The 21501-nt window shown below is 45.1% G+C and overlaps 1 protein-coding gene across 1 annotated transcript in view; it reads right to left on the bottom strand.

Moving 5' to 3' along the window:
* Nucleotides 1-21501, bottom strand: part of hiw (MYC binding protein highwire) — a 262991-nt gene that overhangs the window by 109573 nt on the left and 131917 nt on the right. The window contains exons 39-40 of the mRNA XM_075688361.1: nt 18284-18384; nt 17208-17393 (exon numbers count right to left, since the gene is read on the bottom strand). Coding sequence (XP_075544476.1) covers nt 17208-17393; nt 18284-18384 — 287 coding nt within the window. The remainder of the gene's footprint in view (nt 1-17207; nt 17394-18283; nt 18385-21501) is intronic.

Here is a 21501-nt window from a genome sequence, read left to right on the forward strand (position 1 = left end):
AACCTAGCACTGCATGCACCTTTTGTTCATCTCATCTGCACTGCCCAGGTGAGATGATGTAGCTCAAAAGCTTAAAGAACTGATGGCACACGTTTATTTTATCTGGGATAATCACCAAGCCAGCACCTTCAATAGATTGCGGTGCTTCCCTCACCTGCTCAACGTGACTCTCAAGCGTCTCTGAGTCGACTACAACACCATCTTAAAATGCCATAGTGAAGTGGTGATTGATTCTCTGTAGCACATAGTCCATCAACGTTTGGAAAGTTGCTGGGCAACCTGCATGCCCCCACCCCTCCCCAAAGGGCATCCTAACGAATTCGAATGCACCTGACGGCAGATGAAATGTCGGCATCACAAACAGGAATCTAAAAAAACCCTTGGGAGAGATTGAAGCTTGAGAACCACTAAGCTCAGCCAAGTTGTGCTAGCAGCCAGTCCGTCCAAGGCATTGGGTAGGCAAATACCTTGCTTCGTGCATTCAACAGTCGGTAGTCTACAGTAAGCGGTAACCTCCCAACCTCTTCGCGACGAGCAATGGGGCACTAGTCTAAGGGATGCTGCTTCGGCTTATAAGACCCTGATCTAGGAAGTCATGTACACAGCCTTCGATGATTTTCTGCTTCTTAGCAATCACTGAACAGAGCATGCATCTCACAGACACACTGTCCTCTGTGTCTATGCAGTGATGAGCGAGGGTATTACACTCAGGGATTGTAGTGAGCAAAGGGCTGAAGTCATCAAGCACTTCCCTCATGCTTGGTTGTAGTTTTTTTGCTGTAGTCTAGGTGTCAGAGGACGCTGCAACAACCTCTTCGAAGAGTGTGTGAAAGTGGTAAGACTGTCCATCTTCCTCCATTGTGAGCACTGTGAAAGGACCGTTGTCACACCTAGCGAACGGCACAATGCATTGCGGGTCGGTGCCAATAATCCACCCGCCTAATGCTACATGTATAGAGATGCATGTTGCACTCAAAGTGCCTGCCAAGCACAATGTCCCGACATAGGTCTCACGAACACACGAAGCACTGGTTGTGGCTGCTCCTAGCCCACCGGATCTTGCACTTTAGGGATGTGGTAGACTGGGACCAACCTTCTGCCAGGCGGAGTGCAGGCACCTGTGTCCTGAGCTTGGTGCCTGTATTCCAGGAGGGCTTCGAATGGAGTTTTTCTGATCCACACCTTCGGGCTCCTTCCTGCCAGCTGAAACCGCTACCTGCAGCACAGTCACATAGGTGTCCGTTGGGTGGCATCTACTGCCTCCCATTACCCTGACACTGTGATCAGAAATGCCCGATGCCGTTGCATTCGTAGCAGCAGGGCGGGCCAGCATGCCGACCTGTGGGGCAATCACGAGCTAGGTAACCCACACCTCTGCAGCGACGGCAGGTAAATCTCCTGGAATCATGTTGCTAGTATCCCTATAATAGCCTTGCAAGAGGTGGCCTTATAGCACGAGCAGTCAGTCTGTGTAGCTGGTCTCGGTGGTAGGATGTCTGTATCACTGTTGGATGCAACGGCCAGTAGGATGCCACCAGTGGAGAATGAAATGGCCTGACAGCCACAGCCATCGACACTCTGGGCTGTGTTCTGGGCAGACCAGTCCCGTTCACAGCCGACTGGAAGGCAAGGTCCCTCGCCACTTGGTCTGTCAGAGGCGGCAGTGCCTTATAGTGCATTCGCCTCCAAGCATGATTCATGAAGTCACCAGCTGCCTTAGCCAACTCCACGAGATTGGTAAACTGTTTGCTCTCTACCAGTCTTGGAGTTGCGGGTGCTTTCGTTGCAACGCGCGGTCAGTCTTTTCTGATTCTGACACTTCACCGCTGATCCGGTCATAATAGGCCGCGATCACGTAAATACATTCTTTTAAATTTTCTTCTGGATGCTGCATATGAAACTCGAGTTCTTGTTTCAAGGTGCTTCGCATCAGTGCAAGAGAATTCCGCTATGAAAGGTGCCGTAAGTTCTTCCCACCCTGCAAATGTGCTCACGAAGTGCCACAACAACTTTGCGCTGCACTTCAGAGCAGCAGGCACAATGTTACTGAGCCTTTTGTCAGCAGCAACGCTGTTGACCAAGAAAAACATCTCCAGACAGTCTAAAAACTCCTGGGCGTATTGGATGTCTCTCATGTCCGTGTCGTTTTTTTTTTTTTTTGCGCAATATAATTTAAGTAATGGATTACCAACTTGCCTGAAATGCTGCTCTCGTTGTTAACCCTTTAAGGGTCAATGACGTAAATATACGAGTCCAAAAATGGTTGATGCCGTATATTTACGGTGCCGTCTGTATGTTTAAAAAGAGCACCAATTTTCTAACTTTCTCTTTTCTGTCATATGCTGCCACTATGTGAGAATACATGGAATTTTTTTCGTGCGCCTCCCTTTCTCAGTTTTCGTTGCATGGTTTGTTTTAGAGCTAGTTTGCTCCCATGCGTCTATATACTACCGCACGTGCATTGGCACGTGGGCGGGTGGGCGGGCGGCGGCGATTTGGGTTTTGTTCTACGGGCGGTTTCAGATTCTTGCGCTTACAAAACTGATGGCTATCTCGTAAATAATCGCTCAAAGGGTGACCACCTCTCTCTCGTTTAGTGCTCACAGGGGAGTGCATAGGAAGGATGCCGCCGTGCATGTGTTTCCTTTTCTTTTCTTTTTTTCTTTTTTTGACACTCATGGAAACTAATTGCCTCTGGTTCACGATAAGATGAAGACTAGCAGAAGTTTGTCACATGTTATGCTTTTTTGACGGGCACACAGCCACACAGTTTTCTTGAGTGCGCGCACCTACGCAGTTCTATTATGCTATGAACGTACATATTAGTGTAAGAGCAGGAACATTTGAGCCATGCGAAATATTCTCGTGTGCGCATTTTCAAAGCCTTGAACTATGTGTATAACAATGCATCAAATTTTTAATCTTTATAAGTTTATTTCCTTTTTTATTCTTGTCATTCATGAATGAACAGTACATACATACCAACTCAAACTATTTTTTTTCTCACTTCGCGGTCACCCTAAAAAAATTACAGTAATTTTTTTTCGAAATAAGTCCCTAAGAATTGGAATCCGCAATAAAAAAAAATCGGTCCTGGGCGGTCGCATAAGGCGAAAAAAAATCAACCCTGAAAGGGTTAAATTCCCTGTATTTAGGGATCTGATCTTCAGCGGAGCAGCGCAACCTGGCAGCTGAACCGCCACTGCTGCTGTCACAGAACCTGCCGGCAGTGCCTCAGCCACCATCAGCCTTTGTTAAACTGCTGCCGCAATTTGCTCACGTTGCATGGCAGAGCTGTTAGCCTGCCCCAGCAGATGCTGCGGCAATTCTTCATGAACGTTCACCAGCTCCACGTCCATGTACATGTCGATCAAGCACGAGGCCCCACTTCTTACGAACAACAACAGACCTACACATTCTTCACAAACATTCCTTTTATTACCGTGCTCTGCAACTCTTTCCCCATACTATTCACCTGCTGTCTATCCACGCACACCACTCTGAGCCACCTGCGTCTTCATTCCCATTCTTGGACAGTATAGTTCTTTTCAGCAGCGCTGAGGGTCCTGCTTATAAATGACACAGGCTTGACTTCCCCTTTGACGTCCTGCAACAACCCTGCCGATATGCCAGTGCCACTGGCATCTGTTTCAATCACAAAGGGCCTGTTCAGGTCAGGCAACACCACAGCCATCTCTCCTGCCACCGTTAGCCTCAGAGCCTCAAATGCTGTCTGTTGCTCGGCACCCCGAACCCAATGGGCTCCTTTCTTTATGAGAGCTGCCAGGGGTCTAGCTCTGTCAGAAAACCAGGGGATAAAATTTCTGTAGTATGCCACAAAGCCCAAAAACATTTGGAGCTCCTTGACTGTTTTAGGGCATGGGAAATCTGCAACCGCTCGCACCTTGTCCGGGTCAGGCTGAAATTTGCCTGGAGAGATTACATGTCCAAGGAACTTGAATGCCTGTTCACAGCATGTAACTTTGCTGGGATTGAGTGTCAGGCCCGCAGAGCCAATTCTTCGCAGTACCTCCTCAATATGTTGTAGGTGATCTTCAAAAGTTTCTGAATAAATGAGACATTGTCAAGAATTGCCATGCAGTAGTTGTGTTTTATGCCTTCTAACACTTTGTCCATGTGAGACTGAAATGTTGCCGGCCCACCTGCTACCCCAAATGGCATCCACTTAAATTGAAACACTCTTCTATGGCACAGAAATGCAGTCTTCGGTACATCTTCAGGAGCAACTAGCACTTGAAAGAAGCCCTGAGCAAGGTCGAGGCTCGTGAACCACCTAGCGCGGCCGAGCTGAGCCAGTACCCGGTCTGTGCGGGGCTTGGGATATACTGGCACAGTTGTGATTATATTTAAGGGCCTGCAGTCGACTGCAAAGCGATATCCTCCAGTTTTGTTCTTTACTAATACAGGGGCACTGGCCCAGAAACTGGAGCAGAGCTCAATGAGGTCTTGGTCCAGCAAATCTTGGATACACCTATCAAGAATTTCTCTCTATTGGCTGTTAACCAGGTGCAGCTTGTATCTAACTGGTGGGTGGCTGCCTGTGTCTATTTTGTGAACCACCAGGGACGTGCAACCTGGCAGAGTGGTAAAAATATGGTTATGGTCTGCAGGGATGTTATTAAGTTTCTGCTTCTGCTCCTCCCGAAGGTTCTCTAGACTACACTAGCCACTCTCAGTGGTATTGTGGCATACATCCTATTCATCCTGCACACCTGCAAAAAGCGCCTGTAGAGAGCTGGCCACATTTTCATCAGGCTCTTCACCTTGCTTATCGCATTACAATGCAGTCTTACAGACTGACAGGGGTCGGTGTCCAGCATCCAACGCACATGGCTGCTTCGGTGCCTTCTTAAGTTTTACAAGCCCATATGGGTTAGAGTTAGTTAAATGGGGTTTAATGGCGCAAAAGTAGCTAAGGCTATGCTGCACCAAACACGAGGTGTTTTAAAATCCAGTTTATGAAGGAAAAAGCTGTATTAGTAGTCTATATTTTATGTAAAAATCCAGTGTCGTCTAGAAATTTACGGATGTCACATAATGGGACTAGCGGATCATCACCTAAAATTAAAGCAGGGTGTAAAGGCATGTGCAGTTGATATAATTTGTGCAAAAGTGTTCGTCTGTGTGTTTCCGTCTCTGTACATGTGAGTAATATGTGCATAACTGTTAGTGCCTGTTGACATTTCTCACATGTTGGTGTGTCTTCTTTCGTAAGTAAGTAATTGTGTGTGAGGTGTGTGTGCCCAATGCGTAGTTGGCATAAAACTACTTCGATGAACCACTCCTGATGATAGCATGACTTCCACTCGCCAACTATGGGTTTCGTGAGATGTAGCTTGTTGTCGGCACAACGGTCCCATTCGCGCTGCCATTTTACCGTGAAGGCTTTTCTAATTGCACGGATGCTATCATTATATGGGAGTGTCGTATTTGTAATTTCCTTGTGCGCTGCCATCAATACATATCTATCAGCTGCTTCGTTACCCGGTATCCCAACACGGCTTGGGACCCAGCAGAAACGAATTGACCTCCCGTATTTGTTAAAAGCCACTATGTTTAAGATGTCTCCAATCAGGGGTTCACACTCAGATTTAAGATGTAGAGCATTTAGTGTGCTTAAAGAATCGGTGTATATGACTGCATTTTTGTGTTTATCAGCCATAATCTTTTTGACAACAACCCATATAGCGAAAACTTCGGCCGTGAAAACAGAGGCGTGTTGTGGCAATCGAATACTTTTTTCCCAATTTTCCGTTACGACCCCCACACCAACGTGCTCTTTCGTTTTAGAGCCATCAGTGTAATATTGCATGTTATTTTGATATTTGTCTTGAAGTGTACGGAATTCTTGTGTGATGTGTTCGCATGGGGTGTCTTTCTTCTTTAAATGTGTCAATGTCCACTCACATAACGGTTCAAAATCGTACCACGGGGGCAAACACTGTGGCTTTCTGGAAACCTGGAGGACTTCGCAAGGAATGTCATCATCCCGAACATATTCCTCATATCGCAGGACAAGCGGTTTAATCATGTTTGGTTTATTTGTATAGTGTAGGCGTGAGTTGCATTGTGTGAGGATGTTGTAGCATATGCGTTGTGGTGATGATTGAATTTTTAGTACGTAGGAAAAAGTGAGTAATGCTCTGCGGTGCTGTAATGAGGGTTCATTACACTCAACATATAAACTTTGAATAGGTGACGTTCTGTAGGCACCACTTGCCAGTCACAGTTCAAGGTTATGTACTGTGTCAAGTCGTTGGATGTAGGACTGTCTGGCTGAGCCGTAAACCACGGAGCCGTAGTCTAAAAGGCTACGCACAAGAGACCGGTAAATACGTAAAAGACGTGTTCGGTCGGAACATCAGTGCTTATGAGATAAAACTTTCAGGATATTCAATGCTTTATTTGCCATAATCTTTAGTGTTTTAATGCGGGCTAGGAAGTTTAGTTTTTTGTCAATGATTACTCCCAAGAATTTCTTGTTTTACAGGCAACGCGACATCATTCAATTTTACCTCCGGGTCTAAGTAAAACCCTCGTTTTTGCGAAAAAAGCACTGTAACGGTTTTCTGAGTAGAGAAGCGAAAGCCATTTTTCTCAGCCCACTCCATTGGTTTATTTATTGTTATCTGGAGCTGCCTTTCACATGTTCGTAAGTTTGAGGCGCGGCACGCTATTTGCAGATCATCGACGTATATGGAGTGCATAACAGAGGTGGGAATGACATTGTTGACAAAGTTCATTTTTACTATAAAGAGTGTTGTGCCAAGTACGCAACCTTGTGGCACGCCGTTTTCTTGGATAAATGTGCGCGAGATCACAGTGCCTAGACGGATTTGGAATGTTCTGTTGGACATAAAATCAGCCAGACAGTTTAGCATTTTGCCACGGATTCCTAATGAGGCGAGGTCACGTAAGATTCCAAATCTCCACGTGGTGTCATACGCTTTTTCTAGGTCGAAAAACACTGCGAGGCAGTGTTGTTTGTGTAAAAATGCTTCACGTATTTCGTGTTCAAGTCGGACGAGGTGGTCCGTTGTTGAACACCCTTTTTTATAGCCACACTGGTGAAAATCAATGGAGTTCCGTGTATCAAGCGTGAAAGTTAATCTCGCATTTACGAGACTTTCGTATGATTTTGCCAAACAGCTTGTCAGGGCAATGGGTCGAAAGCTGCTTGGGGATGTGGGGGATTTACCTGTTTTTAAAAGAGGCACAACTATTGCGTTTTTCCAACTCTTTAGCATGCTTCCAGATTCAAATACTTTGTTAAAAAATTCAAGGATAGCCTCTACGGATGCTTGGGAAAGGTGTGCAAGCATGGAATAATGGATCTGGTCAGGACCTACTGCAGTTGTTTTGCCAGCACAGAGGACCCTGTTAAGTTCTTGTACCGTGAATGGAGCGTTGTATTCATCCCTTGACATACAAGCAGTTGGTAGCTTCTCCTTTTCTGCTGACAGTTTGTATTTTAAAAACGTGTTTGAATAAATAGCCGAGCTAGAGATGTTATAAAAATGTTCCCCAAGTATATTCGCTTGTTCTTGTAGTGTTGTTTGAGTGCCTGAAGGTGTAAGTATTGGTATCATGTATGATGAGTAGTCCCCCTTAAACTTCCTGACCTGTTCCCACATCCTTTTGGATGCGACGGTGCTATTAATTGTCGATACAAATTTTTGCCAGGAACATTTTTCTGCCCATCTCCGGATATATTGAGCTTTTGCTTTGGCTTGTTTAAAATTTAGAAGGTTGTTATATGTTGGGTACCTGTGTAAGATTCCCCAGGCCTTATTTTGCTGCTTTTTAGCTACGGTGCATTCATGTGACCATCAAGGATTAAGCTTTTTCAGAACAACGCCAGAAGATTGTGAAATGGCCTTTTCGGCTACAGAAATAATACAGTTAGTAAATTTTTCATTAATTTCGTCAATGCTTAAATCTGTTAAAGTAAGCTCCTCCAGCCTGGCACTTTCTGTGAAAACAGACCAGTCTGCCATTTGTAGTTTCCAATGGCGCGGTTTGTGAGATATAATGGGTAGCGTTGAGGTGAGGTTGATTATACCCGGTAGATGATCACTGCCATATGACGTCTCCAGTACATCCCATTTAAAATCGGTAAAAATGTCGGGAGAGCAGAATGCTAAATTAATGCAGCTAAAAGTGCGTGAACTCAGTGAAAAATGAGTTGGCGCACCTGAATTTAAAAGACAGATGTTATTAGTCAAAATAAAATCTTCGATAAGCTGTCCTCTTTGGTCATTCTTATCGCTACCCCAAAGAGTGCAGTGAGCATTAAAATCTCCAACTAAAACAAAAGGCTTTGGCAGCTGGTCAATTAAATCTTCTAAATCTCGAGTTTTGAAATGGCTATGCGGAGGAATGTACAATGAACAGATGGTGACAGTTTTAAATGACAAAACGGTGACAGCTACTGCCTCGTACGGAGTATTTAATAAAACGTTCCGTGTGGGAATGCCGTTTTGGACAACAATAGCGACACCTCCTGATAAACGACTGGAGTGCTCGCGGTCTTTTCTTACGACAGTAAAACCTTTAGGAAAATGTGTATGTTTGGGTCCTAGGTTTGTTTCTTGGAGGCAGAATGTCACTGGTGATAACTTACTTATAATATCTTTGATGTCACCTAGATTGTGGATTAGGCCTCTGCAATTCCAATGAATAATAAAAGCCATCTCATTGGATTTGGAAAAAAAAAATTACTTATGTGCGTGAGCTTGTAGGTGACGTGTTTTGAAAAAGCGTACTACCCTTACAAAAGGGCGGTAAACGCTCAGGTTACCTTTCCCTTTCTCACTGGAGTTACAATATGTTTCTCCTTCTGTAAGCGCTCCAAGGAGCGCCGGTCTTTTGGCGTCAATGACGCCGGGTTTTTGGATCAACCTCCATCGCCTTTTCCGAGGCACTGGACAATCGAGAGCCCGGCGCCGAGACGCGCGTCTTGGGCTGTGGGGTACGGTTCAACTTCAGACCCAGCGGCAGTGAGGTCTGCCGGCCCGTCTTCATTTCTGATGGAGCAGCACTGGCTGCATCCACCAAGGGGGCGGTTGGGGTCTCTACAGGGGTACCGGACGTGGACCCTGTAGATTCCTGAGACCGGTGTGGCACTGCCCCCTGCCGCGTCACACTGGCATAGCTTACTTGCTAGCCTTTTCCTCGCTTCATTGAATGAAATCTTTTCCTTTACAGTTATTGCAATTATTTCTTTTTCTCTTTTCCAGCAAGGGCAACTCCGTGAGTAAGCTGGATGATCGCCCTTGCAATTTACACATTGTGCGGGAGCATTGCAGTTATCAGAAGGATGGTCATTGGCACTACATTACGCACATGTTTCTTTGCCTCTGCATGATTGTGATCCATGCCCAAACCTCTGGCACTTGAAACACCGCCTCGGGTTCGGTATGTACGGCCTCACGTTGATTTTCAAATATCCTGCGTCGAGTGAACTAGAGACTGTGCTGCTACCAAATGTCAATATGCCATGTTTCGTCGGAATCTGTTGGTCATTGCGTCGTAGTGTGATTCTCTGTACCTTAATTACGTTTTGCTCCTGAAATCCTTCAAGGAGCTCTTCATCACTGAGGTTCAGGAAGTCTTCTTCTGATATAACTCCTCTGCTTGTGTTCAGTGAGCGGTGTGGCGAGATTGTCACTTTGATGTCGCCGATAGTGGTGAGTTCGGCGAGTTTTTCAAGTTGATCTTTTTTGGTCAGTTCAAGGAGGAGGTCTCTGCTAGCCATCTTCGAGGCTTTGTAACCAGCTCCAATTGTGTTTGCTAGGCATTTCGAAACTATGAATGGTGACAGTTTTCTTACGGTTGTGTTGCCTTCACTGTGAAGAACGTGGTATTTTGAAAATGAGTTTTCGGTTGGTTTTAAAAAGAACTGGAAAGTTGCTTTGGTGCGACCTCTTTTCAGAGGCCGATCTAAAAGTCGCGGGAACGCTTCTGCCATTGGATAGTTTGAAAATTGGGCAGCGGTGATAGCCACCCGCCACCGAGCCCAACAAGGGGATGCTGCAGGTTCCAAGAAACCTGCAGACGCCAGCTATACACCGCTACTATAACCTAATGTATATACCCAAGGTTGAATATATGACACACGGTTAACCCTTGCCGCCCGGAAATACAGAAGTAAGAATAAGTGAGTAGAAGACAGGAAAGATTGAAAGTGAGAGAGACAGAAAAAGATTGAAGAGGAGACAGGAAAAGGCGACTGCCGATTTCCCCCAGGTGGGTCAGTCCGGGGGTGCCGTCTGTGTGAAGCAGAGGCCAAAGGGGTGTGTTGCCCCCGCCGAGGGGCCTTAAAGGTTCAAACACCCAGCATATGCTCAACCCCCAGGATCCCCTTTTCCCCAGACATGGCTAAGCCGTGCACGGCTACACGTGGGAGGGGCCAACCCTCGTGTGCTCAGGTACGTGGTGTCGCAACACACCAAACGCCTGCTGACGCAGACGCCCCTGCGGGGATATGGATCAGAGTGCAGTGACCGTCCGCCAAGGCGTGTGTGGAGAGAAATACCTGCCACCTCAAGAAAATCCCACCCAAGGACAACATCGTGACACAGCTCTGGCAAAAGAAAGAAACGCTGCTTCCTGGACCCACCTTGCCAACGAATACGACAGCGAACCGATTGTGCAGTTTGTGACCAGCCCTGAGCAATCCTCAGGGTTCGTGCTTCTTCCGTGAAGGTGGCTCCTGCATACTTGGCCGCTGCGATGGCACGGCTACCTATTAAGCTCACTTTTGCCCCAGTGTCCATGAGTGCATAAAGGACACTGTCACCAATCAACAGTTGAAGCAGTGGTTCTTTATTTCCGGCTGTTGCGAGCACTTGCAGGGACGTTGCGTAGCCGTCGGCCGTAGAAGTGGCTGTGCTCGTCCATTTCCCGGGCAATCTCCTTGTAGGTGTCCCGGGGAATTGCAGTACTACAGCGGGGTTGGCTGCATGGTCTACCAGTAGCACATTGGCATGCAATGTGGCCAAAACCGCCACACCACCGACACGTGATACTGCGATTTGGCGGCTCAAATCGCAGGATACCTTGCATCGCTTGAAACTCGAAGTCCTGAAGCCCTCTCCCGAGTTGTTGCGGTGCCAAAGTGTAGTTGCCCCGTGTGTCCGGCGCGCGAGCAAATGGCACAGGTGTGTGGTTTCACTTCGGGGCTCCAGCGTGAAGCCTCGTTGACCGCCGACACTCAGAAGCCGAAACTGTCATAGGCTGCAGCTGCCACTCTCGTTGCTGGGCCGGGAGGGTTTGGTTGGACGTTGCAGTGGTGTGCGGAGATGAATAGACAAAGGCCAAATCAGCTGCTGCTTATGCAGCTGGTGGTGGCTTATGCAGGTGGTGGTGGTGGCACGTAGCACAGGCAATGCCAAGCACATTCCATGATAGGGCCGGCCGCCTTGACCATTTCTTGTAGTTTTGCGAAGCTCATGCTGACCGTTAGGACTTGGAATGTCGGATACATTTGTCTCCGCACGCGTTCTATCTTTTCGGCATCTGAAACAGGCTCCGCTATACGGTCATATTATTTGGCAACGACGTGAATGAACTGCTTGAGGTTTTCTGCCAGATGCGGAGTGCGCTGATCTAGCTCTGCTTTTAATTCAAACTTGTAGTCCACTGTGGTAAACTCCATCGTAAATTCGGACGCGAAGGACTGCCAGTCAGGGTGCGCACCTAAGAAGCGCCACCATTGTTTGGCTGACCTCTTCAATGCTGTTGGAAGCAACTGCAAACGGTGGTCAGGGGGGATCCTCGCAATATCGCAGTACTCCGAGTACTTCTCCAGAAAGTCTTGCGGCGAGTGTTGGTCCTGGTAGCCACTGAATTTCGGCAGTTGGATGGGTGCACCTTTGATGTTGAGCGTTGGCCCTGCGCCAGCTGTCTCGTTGGGCCTAGCCATGCTGGTTGTCTCGTCAGGCTTAACCATGTCGTTGAGCAGCGTGGTGCGCAGAAATTGAGGTATATCAGCCGCGAGTCTCTCCCTTTCCATTGTGGTCCCAGAGGTCGAAGTTAACGGTCCTTGGACGATTGAAGAAGGCAGGAGAGGCTGCACATCTGGCTGGGTGGCACTACACGATTCTTGGTCCTCCATGTTAGGTCTGGTCGGTAAAGCCCCCACTTGTCAAGTACATTCTTTATTTCAGAAAATCCTTGGTGCACGCACACACACGCAGTCTGCATTCCGTCCCGCTGCACCATACGCGGCTTGCTCCGCCGATTACTTCACTCACTCAGTTCGTTGTTGCCCGCTCCCCGCATGCCAACAGTGGACACACGCCTTCCATGTTCATCCTGCCCGCCACACCGTTGCCTACTGTCCCGTGCCTGCTACTCTACACAGTTACCTACCGTCTCGTGCCTGCGACTCTACGCCACCTGGCGTCAGCCCGGTACCCTCACGTGCGAAAACCTAAAAAGTCACTTCACTGTTGAATTAACATTCCGAGCCCGGTTAGCTAAGTTGGCTAACTACGTTCAGAGCATGATTCTAAAGCAGTGTCAGGAACTAGAGCTTCCACTTTGTCACTGAGAAAGTGCAAGGCACTTTCGTTGTTGAGGCTTTCTCCTGAGCTGCCGCAACCATCGCCTGCCGCAACTGCTGTGTCATCAGTAAAGCTTCTTTGACAGCGTTTTTTCGGCTGCACATTCCCTTTGTGCAGGTACTGTCAATATTTGCCAAACACAGTCGGTACTGCAGTCGGAAGCAGGAGCGTAAGCTTCGTGTTCTTTTTATAGTCATTTTCTGTAAAGTGCAGGGAACATACCAGAGACCTGTCGCTCGGTTCCCACTTGCTTCCTTTCCCCGACACTCCTTGGCGAGATATATTTTTCAGCCACACTTCTTGATGCTCCAAGTCATAGCGGAACTCGTGACATTTCACAGTCATGTCCTTTTTGGCATTTGTGTCGCATAATGGCACACAACAGTTGCGTGGCATCGAGCCACATGAACGAGGCTGGCTACGGCACACACGCACACCGAAGAGGCTTAACAAAGCACAGCAAGCACAGTCAAACTTGTTCACACACACACACACGCAAAAAAACATGATGAATGCATATCGTATGAGGCAAACACGTTCTCATGCAAACCGACTTGCTCACACACACGCACGCGAAAAAGCACGAGATGAACGCATATCGCACGGGGCAAACATGTTCTGACGCGAGAACCAGTGCCCGCTTAGACCCGGCACGAAGTTGCGAAAGTATCCCTGAGCAGTGGCGCCCTCACCAAGAAAAGCTGTCTCAACTGTAAACTTGGCCGAGACGCGCTCACCTATTGTCCGCAGTGCCACTTAGCTGGCCGCACCTTGCTTTTGCATTGAGCAGCCGTGGTACCACAATTGGATTTGTTGGGTTAGGTAGGGGGACTCTTAGCTTTTCATCATTGCCTAGCGCAGTCTGCTCCAAGCTCTGAGAGCGTCAGGATCGCTGTTTCCGTGAATCTACTGATAGTGCTCTGTCACAACGTGTGATGGCATCCGCATGCAAACAATGGTATGCGATCAAGTTCTGTGCTAAATTCGATAAGAGTCTCACCTACACCTGCCAAATGATTCAGCAAACTTACGGGAATTCTGCTTTGTCATATTCTGCAATTTCAAGGTGGTTGCTGTATCAAGTCTGCATTACATCACAGAATTTATGAGTAGATAATATCTGACATCAGGGAAGTGCACTACCATGCTCTGGAAAGAGGGCACCACATTATATTTCAATGGATTCCTGCTCACTGTGGCATCATAGGCAACAACCTAGCTGACAAGACGTTTAAAGAGGGCCGAGAAGACATGTCCGTGTTCATGATCTTTTGAACACCGACCGTCGAATGAGTGTGCAGATGATAGCACATACTCTCAATATTCTGAAAACCATCGTGCATGACATTGTAAATGATGATTTGAACATGCAAAAAGTGTGCACCAAGCTGGTCCTCAAGCTGTTGACTGACGACCACAAGAAAACCGAGTGGTGATATTGAGCGAACTTTTGGAACACGTGCAAACTGAACCTTATTTTTTGGACAGTGTCATTACCGGCGACGAAACATGGGCATTTGAGTACGATCCTGAGACGAAGCGCCGAAGTTCTGAATGGCACACCTTGGAGTCCCCTCGCCCCAAGAAGGCAAGAATGAGCAAGTCGAAAGTGAAAACAATGCTAATTGTCTTTTTCAATGCCAAGGGTGTGGTTCACAAAGAATTCATACCCCAAGGGCAGACAGTCAACGCTGCCTACTACGTGGATGTGCTCGAGAGATTGAGAAAAAAGGTCCTCCGAACACAAAAGGATATCACCGATACCTGGCAGTTGCATCATGACAATGCTCCCAGCCACACTTATCTGCGCGTGCGGGAGTTCCTGGTCAAGCACAACTTGGTGACACTGCCCCAGCCCCTCTATAGTCCTGACCTGGCTCTGGCGGACTTTTTTCTCTTCCAGAGAATCAAGAGCACCCTGAAAGAAGTCTGTTTTGGGACCATCGAAGCTATCCAAACCGCCATGACAAACACTCTAAAAGAGGTTCCCGTTGATGCCTCCCAGGATGTATAAAGTGCATGGCATAGTCGCTGGCAAAAATGTGCAGATGCCAGAGTAGACTACTTCGAAGAATTCTAAACGTTTGTAATGATATCTTGAATAAATGTTTTTCTACGGATAAAAGTGCATTACTTTCTGGACACATCCTATACATCGAGCTGGTGGGGCCCGAGCAACCTGAGGTGCACGCTGTCATTTTTTTACTGTGTAGTGTTTTACACCAGCAATGAGAAACTGAAACAAAATTAAGCTGCTATGAGACACCGGGATGCGATGCCTGTGATGCTGCCAGAGAGAAAAATTATGTTCTCTTCACGCTGCCTGTAGCAGGGAACGGTGGCACATTCGGGTCGCGCCGTGCAATATGCTTACAACGTTACTACCCTCCATGCCCTGTGAAACAGATAAGTGAGGATGCTTATCCCAATAGAGTTGGCAGCGATAACTGTGAATGTGGCGTGTGAAGACCTGAGATGATATTTGCTTGTACCGGAATGGGAAACTGCATAGGCGTCAATGTTTTCATGTGAGATTGATGGGTGAACATTGCAGGGAAGCTGCTGCTGCGGTTGGCAACTGCTCTCGAGCATGCCCGCCTTGTGCCTTTCCTTGTTTACTAGGATCTAGTGGCCAGAAAATGTATCACACGATCGCAGTTTGGCTATACTGAATGTTAGTACTGAAACACTGTATTTTCCAGGAATGTACGAACCTGTAAAATTAGGTGCAACGCTACTGGATCATTTGGTGTTCTCAATCACTAACATTGACACCAAGAAGTCATACATAACAGGATCGTACCTACGAAGTTTTATTCTACTTTTTCTTAGGGGAGTACATCAGACCCCAAAAATTTTCTGTGCATAGACATCAGAAAAGACTAAAATACCTACTGTCTTGACCTCTCCATCCCAAATTTATTTTTCGGAAAACCACCAAATTTTTCTAAATTTTGTATGACTGATTTATTGTGAACACCACTCCTTATCATAATATTAGCATGTGGTATTTTCTGTTGTCTGTTACTGTCAATTTTTTCCAATTTTTTTAGTTACAAATAAGTATGGCCACAATTTTGTGGCAATGCCTTCTCCTGATGCTAGTGCCTTGCGGCGCTTTTCGCGATTGCGAGTGGTCAAGCACCACTTGCCGGGGGCGAAGCGTGAAATGTGGCCACTCACGAACTTGAAAAGTGCCAAAAAGGCATTAGCATTGAAACAGGCATTGCTACAACATAGTGGCCCAGAAGTCAAGCAGACTTTTGTTTTCCTGCATGTGCATGCCACGAGGAAAAGAAATCGCAGAGGTGCTGGTGGCAAAGCTTTCTTTATCGAACCATGTTCACACAAGAGAGGCCACCGAAGGCTCAAAGTATTCCTCGCATTAATCAGTGCTAAGTTGAAGCTCTGAACACACTAGAGTTTTCCAGGTTTTATCGCTTACTTGAGGTAAAAAAATATAGAAAAACGCCACAATTCTGGCACTGACAAAGGTGGCCATCATTTCTGCAGCCACCAACTTCATGCCGTTATGCTTAAAACCCAGAGGTGCCAGACTTCCACTGTGTTTCCACCAATCACGTCCACAAAAATCTGTTTTCTGAGAAGCTGGTACTACCTAGTAGTGCAGAAGTGACACCAAAATTATAAAATGGCTGTCATTTAACTGTGGCACTCAGAAGACAAAAGGAAATCTTTAGAAGAATGGGACTCATCCTCAGCATTGCAAGGGTTAAGAAGCAAATGCAGAAGTATACAGTATACATTTTGCAGCCACCAGTGTATGCACTGGCTGCTGCAAAATTTCATTTTTTTTTTTCGTGGATCTAATGCTCTGAAAACTTGTGCAATAAAAGGCCCACTAGTAGTTGTACCAGGTAGCTGCTACAGTTAAGCCACTGCCTTTTGCCCCTTCATCTCTTTGCCTTGGAGACACTTAGATGCACGACAGTACACCACTCACCAATCGAACAACCTGTGCGTCATTAGAAAGCAAGGCTGTCACCTTGACTTACAAATGTTTCTCAGAATTTGCTGCTGGTAAGAATCACAAACAACTAGCAAAATGAATTCTTAATGGACCCCACACAAAGTTATCACTGCCAACAACTTATGCATGTTGACTGCAGGATGAAGGCCTCTCTTAGCAATCCTTAATTACCTGTCATGCATCAGTTGGCTTCACATTGTGCCTACAAATTTTCTGATCTCATTGCACCACATAGTACTCCTTTTGAGGCTCTCTGTTGTTTCCCTTCACCACTGTTTATGTTGCTCTAATAGACCAGTGGTTATCTTCACCATGCATTAGACTACCTGCCTAACCACATACTCTCCCACATAAGGTAGTAACCAGCAAAAACTAGCAAAACCAGCTACCATGACCAATTTTGACAAAGTAAGCAACAGTGCTGTCAGTAAAGTATTCGTAAAAGGAATGCAAGAAAGGCAATACCAAATGAAAGCACACATAAACATAGCTGGTAACAGTCACAATGCACCTTAGTCAGAATACCTGAGAAAATTGTCAGAAAGACAAGTGTACATTTGCAAGCATGAAAAAAATTTTCCATAGAGAACAGTCAGGTCATGAACATTGCTGATCAATGTTCTTACCTTGGACACGAAAACAGTGGCTGGTTTGTACGGATGATCACTCTCCACCACTGCATAGTGAACAGGGCCAATGCCTCCATCCATGGGTGCCAATGCATCAGCTAGGTTGGTTGGCGCATTCCTTTGGTTCAGTGTGGACACCCATTTCAGCAGTTTTTGGACTAAGTCAAGCACCTCAACAGCACTCTATGCAGGATACAAAGGAATAGGAGAGAGATGAGCAAACACATACAGCTTTAATCTTTTGAACATCTGTTCTACACATATTGACAACATCTTCATCATGTCTATCAAACAACCTACTTTTACAATGTAGTATCTTCATACATATGATTGACCGCTATAGTAACTTGCCCCCTCATTACAACCCTAGAAAATAAATGGTGAACGTATAACCTGTGCAAATAACTGCATATAACATGATTAAACTCTTTCTGAGAGTGACTAAGCACCAATATTTGCAGAAAGCAAAGGTCCAGAAACAATCTTGCTTGCATATCCAGTAGTCACTGCATTCACTGCTACATTATGTCATGAGAGGTAAAAGTTGTATCTGAAACTGCATGCATGTAATCAGCTCTCGCACTTTCTAATCAAATATCCTTTTACCTTTTTGATGACAGCTATATGCAAAAAAATCTGGTATTTCTGTGAACAATAAAGCTGGTGATTAGCTTCAGTGACGCTGTCACTTTCATATGATGCAACATCAAGCTTAATGCTCGATGATAGCAATGGCATTCGTTAATGTCACAACATTCACAAATTTTCTGTTGCCTGTACTAGTGAAGCCCTATACAACACAGTGCAAAAACAGTGCTGGCAAGAGGCATTCCAGTTTATCAGTTTCTTTCACTCAGACAAATAAAACACATTAAAATTGATGCAGCACATGGCCACAGGTTCGTGTTGAAAGCACACCTATTACAGACGAGCCCAGAGTAACAAGTATCCTTGCTTGCTTTGCCAAAACAACCCAGCCCCTTAAATAGGTGTTTGAAAAAATTCAACAGGCCACTGGTATTACACATTCCACATGTGTCAAATACTTATGCACAAATACTGCACATTCTCACCTGTGAGTCAGACGAGGCAACTGGGCAAAGATGAGCAAGTATCAATGGAAGCAACTGTGTCATCAAGTGTGAGGATCCAATTTCATAGATCACTTTATCATCTGTGAACAGATTTATAGAGGGAGCTATCAGATGTTATTTTGTGCAAAAGGCTAAGCAAAGCTCAACAGCCTTGCAGTAACAACTCAGCAGCAATGCAGTTCTAATGGTGCTTGGTAACATTGTGCTGCTAAACTCAACAATGTTGAAAAGCTTGCACAGAGCAAATAATGACGTGAAAATGGAGGGTACCATAAGTACACGCTTGTCATGTAAGAGGAAGTCAAATGCAACAAAGGGGCTAATGACTAACCTAACCACATTTCCTACAAGGTATGTTTTCTTTTGTTTTTTCAGTATTTCATGCATGTTTCGCTCATCCAGCATTTGTTCCTTTAGGTGTTATCTTTTTCGTTACTGTGCCTATAGAAATTGACCAATTTTATCGGCAGTTTTTCTACGTGCTATTAAACATTGCTGTTGAAATTCTTCTACTAGCAACGTCATGCACCATCTGAAATAATGACTGTACTTTAACTATTTGTCAGATATTAAAAGGTTTGGCAGGTTGAGGAGTCTGTAAATATAAAACTTCAAGTGAGGTATCGTCAAAGCTAGTCTTCAATGCTTCTAGCTTTGGACAAGTGGGACATAGAAGCTTCTCTCAGGTTGTCTAATTTTCCAATCCGACGTCTAGGCTTTTTTTAACAATGTCTACATATAAAACATACATATAAATAACATTCCATTGGATCAGACAAGTTCTTAAATATACCTTGAGGTAATTTTTGATAAGCACTTGCAATGAGAAGATCACACAAACAGCATCTGCTCTAGACTAGCATCTGGTTGCTACGGCTTAACTCTAGCCTGCGAGTACTTTGACACCGCAGTTTTATGACTTTTGTATTTTGCTTTTATTGAAAGTCACTTAAAGTATTGCATCGACACGTGGGGATAGGCATATAAAACCATATTAAATCTGGTTATTAAGCTCCAAAAATGTGCAATTAGAACTATGTCTCATTCTAAGCATTACGATCACACGGCCCCATTATTCCACCAATATCACATATTACCATTTTACTATTTATGCCAGCAGAGCATTTCGTTGTGTGTTTATACAGTTGTTAGATTCAACCACCCATTCAGCTCATCCATATTTTACTCGTCTTCACGTTGTACAAGAAATGTAACTGCAGCTAATTTTAATCTCACACCGTGTAGCAATATATATAGAGAGCGTATGCTACAGTTCACAGGCATTAAAACCTGGAACGAACTCCCAGCGGAAGTCATTAATTCCTCAAACTTGCCTAGTGCCCTTAAACAATATTTTCTTTCTTTGTTAAAGACAGAGTAAATAATTAATTTCTTGATAGATCTGTACCAAGCAAGATGAATTATATTTTCTTAGACTATTTTCTGCTTATTCTATGTAATTAGCATGACACGATTGTGTTGTTTTGTTATGCATTGAAATGTCATATTACTCTCGTTTTTTTTCTTATTATGCACATATAAAATTTTCAAAATTGTATGCTTTATCAACCAGTTCAGTACTAATCGATATTATTAGCAATTTTTGTAGGATACATAAAAGAAATTGACATCATAGTACACATCCTTACATTGAGATATGTATTCTGTATTTGAACTGTGCCCCTTACACTGTTCATTGGTACTCTGATGTATTTAATTACTTTTAGTTGGCTTGTGAATTGACAATCAACAACTTTGTATATACAATTACTGTTGCTCTTTTTTTTATTCCTGCTGTGCTAGGATTTCCTTTATATCTTTTTATCGGACATTCAACTAGCCTTCGGCTACAGGTCCGACAAGCGGTTGTTACTTGTGCATAATAATCTGAAAAAAAAAAACATCTTTCTCTCTTTAAAAAAAATGCTCTCGCACACCAATCCACTGGCTGTGGTTGGGCCTAGCTGCTTCAACGTTCGCTATCAAGCTTCCTACTGTACGGTGCCCTATTTGGCATTTAAATGAATCACAGCTGTGGGCAATGGTGCTGACTCCGCTTTCGTCATTATCGCCAATGGCGTCGAAGACCGAAAGGCACGGCAAGGGTCTAAAGCGTTATAACGCTGATTTCAGAAAGTCATCTCCGCCGCAATATAGCTGTGTTATGCAGTCAAGCATACGCAATGTATTGCGGTAAAGCGTACCAAGAGTGCAAAGGGGCCATTGTGAGGGGTCATAAAATGTTCATAGTGAAATATTTAGCGCGCACAACTGACTAGGATAAAGTGAAGGGGGACACACGAGCGCTTACTCACAACTGTTTTATTTTCGGAAAGATACAGAACACATATACCCCAGCTATCAGCGGTAAGCATGTGCAACAAGAGTCGCCAGTAAAACAAAAACAGAAAAAAAAGAGATTAAAAAGGATCAACCAGTATTTCAAAAAGCAAATTCATTTTCAGTGATTGCGATCGATGGTTGGCTTATGCATTTTTCAGGACACGTTTTGATATGAAACGCTTCTGTGATTTCACGTGTTAGTTTGTTTTTATTTGACAACAAAATGTCAGTGTCAAAAAATACCGGATCACAATGACATAGCTTACAGTGGTTCGACAAGTGCGAATAGTTTTTTTTACCGAGATAACGTTCATGTTCTTTCAGACGGGTGTTTATGCACCGACCGGTTTGTCCTATGTACATGTTGCCACAGGTTAACGGAAGCCAGTACACAACACCTATTCTGCATTTTGTGAATTTTTGATCTTCTTTAAGACCGCAGCTGCATTTTTTTACCCTATTGTCCAACTTATTTGAAATAGCTTGGCACAGTTTTTGCACCATCTGGAAAAAGCGCAGCCCCCCTCCCCCCCCTCTTCCACACACACACACACACACACACACACAGGAGCGCCAATCATCTTCAGGCTTGTACAAAAAACAAAAAAAGCACTGGAAGAACTGGTATCGCCCATCATTTTGGCAAGTTTTCAATTGACGCGCAGAGCTCGTCCTCCGTCCTTAAAGGGTTAAACGAATGCATTCATTTTTTGGACTGCCCGATTTTTCTGAGGTTTTCGCAGTCGCTAGGGGGTACAAGAAGTCCAATGTTGACTGTATTTAGCTCTTTACTAAGCAAGCTTATATTTCGGCCATACAAAGAACCTTAGTAATGGTGAAAGAAAAGCACACGC

This window comes from Dermacentor variabilis, chromosome 4, assembly GCF_050947875.1.
Source record: "Dermacentor variabilis isolate Ectoservices chromosome 4, ASM5094787v1, whole genome shotgun sequence".
NCBI classification, from domain to species: Eukaryota; Metazoa; Arthropoda; class Arachnida; order Ixodida; family Ixodidae; genus Dermacentor; species Dermacentor variabilis.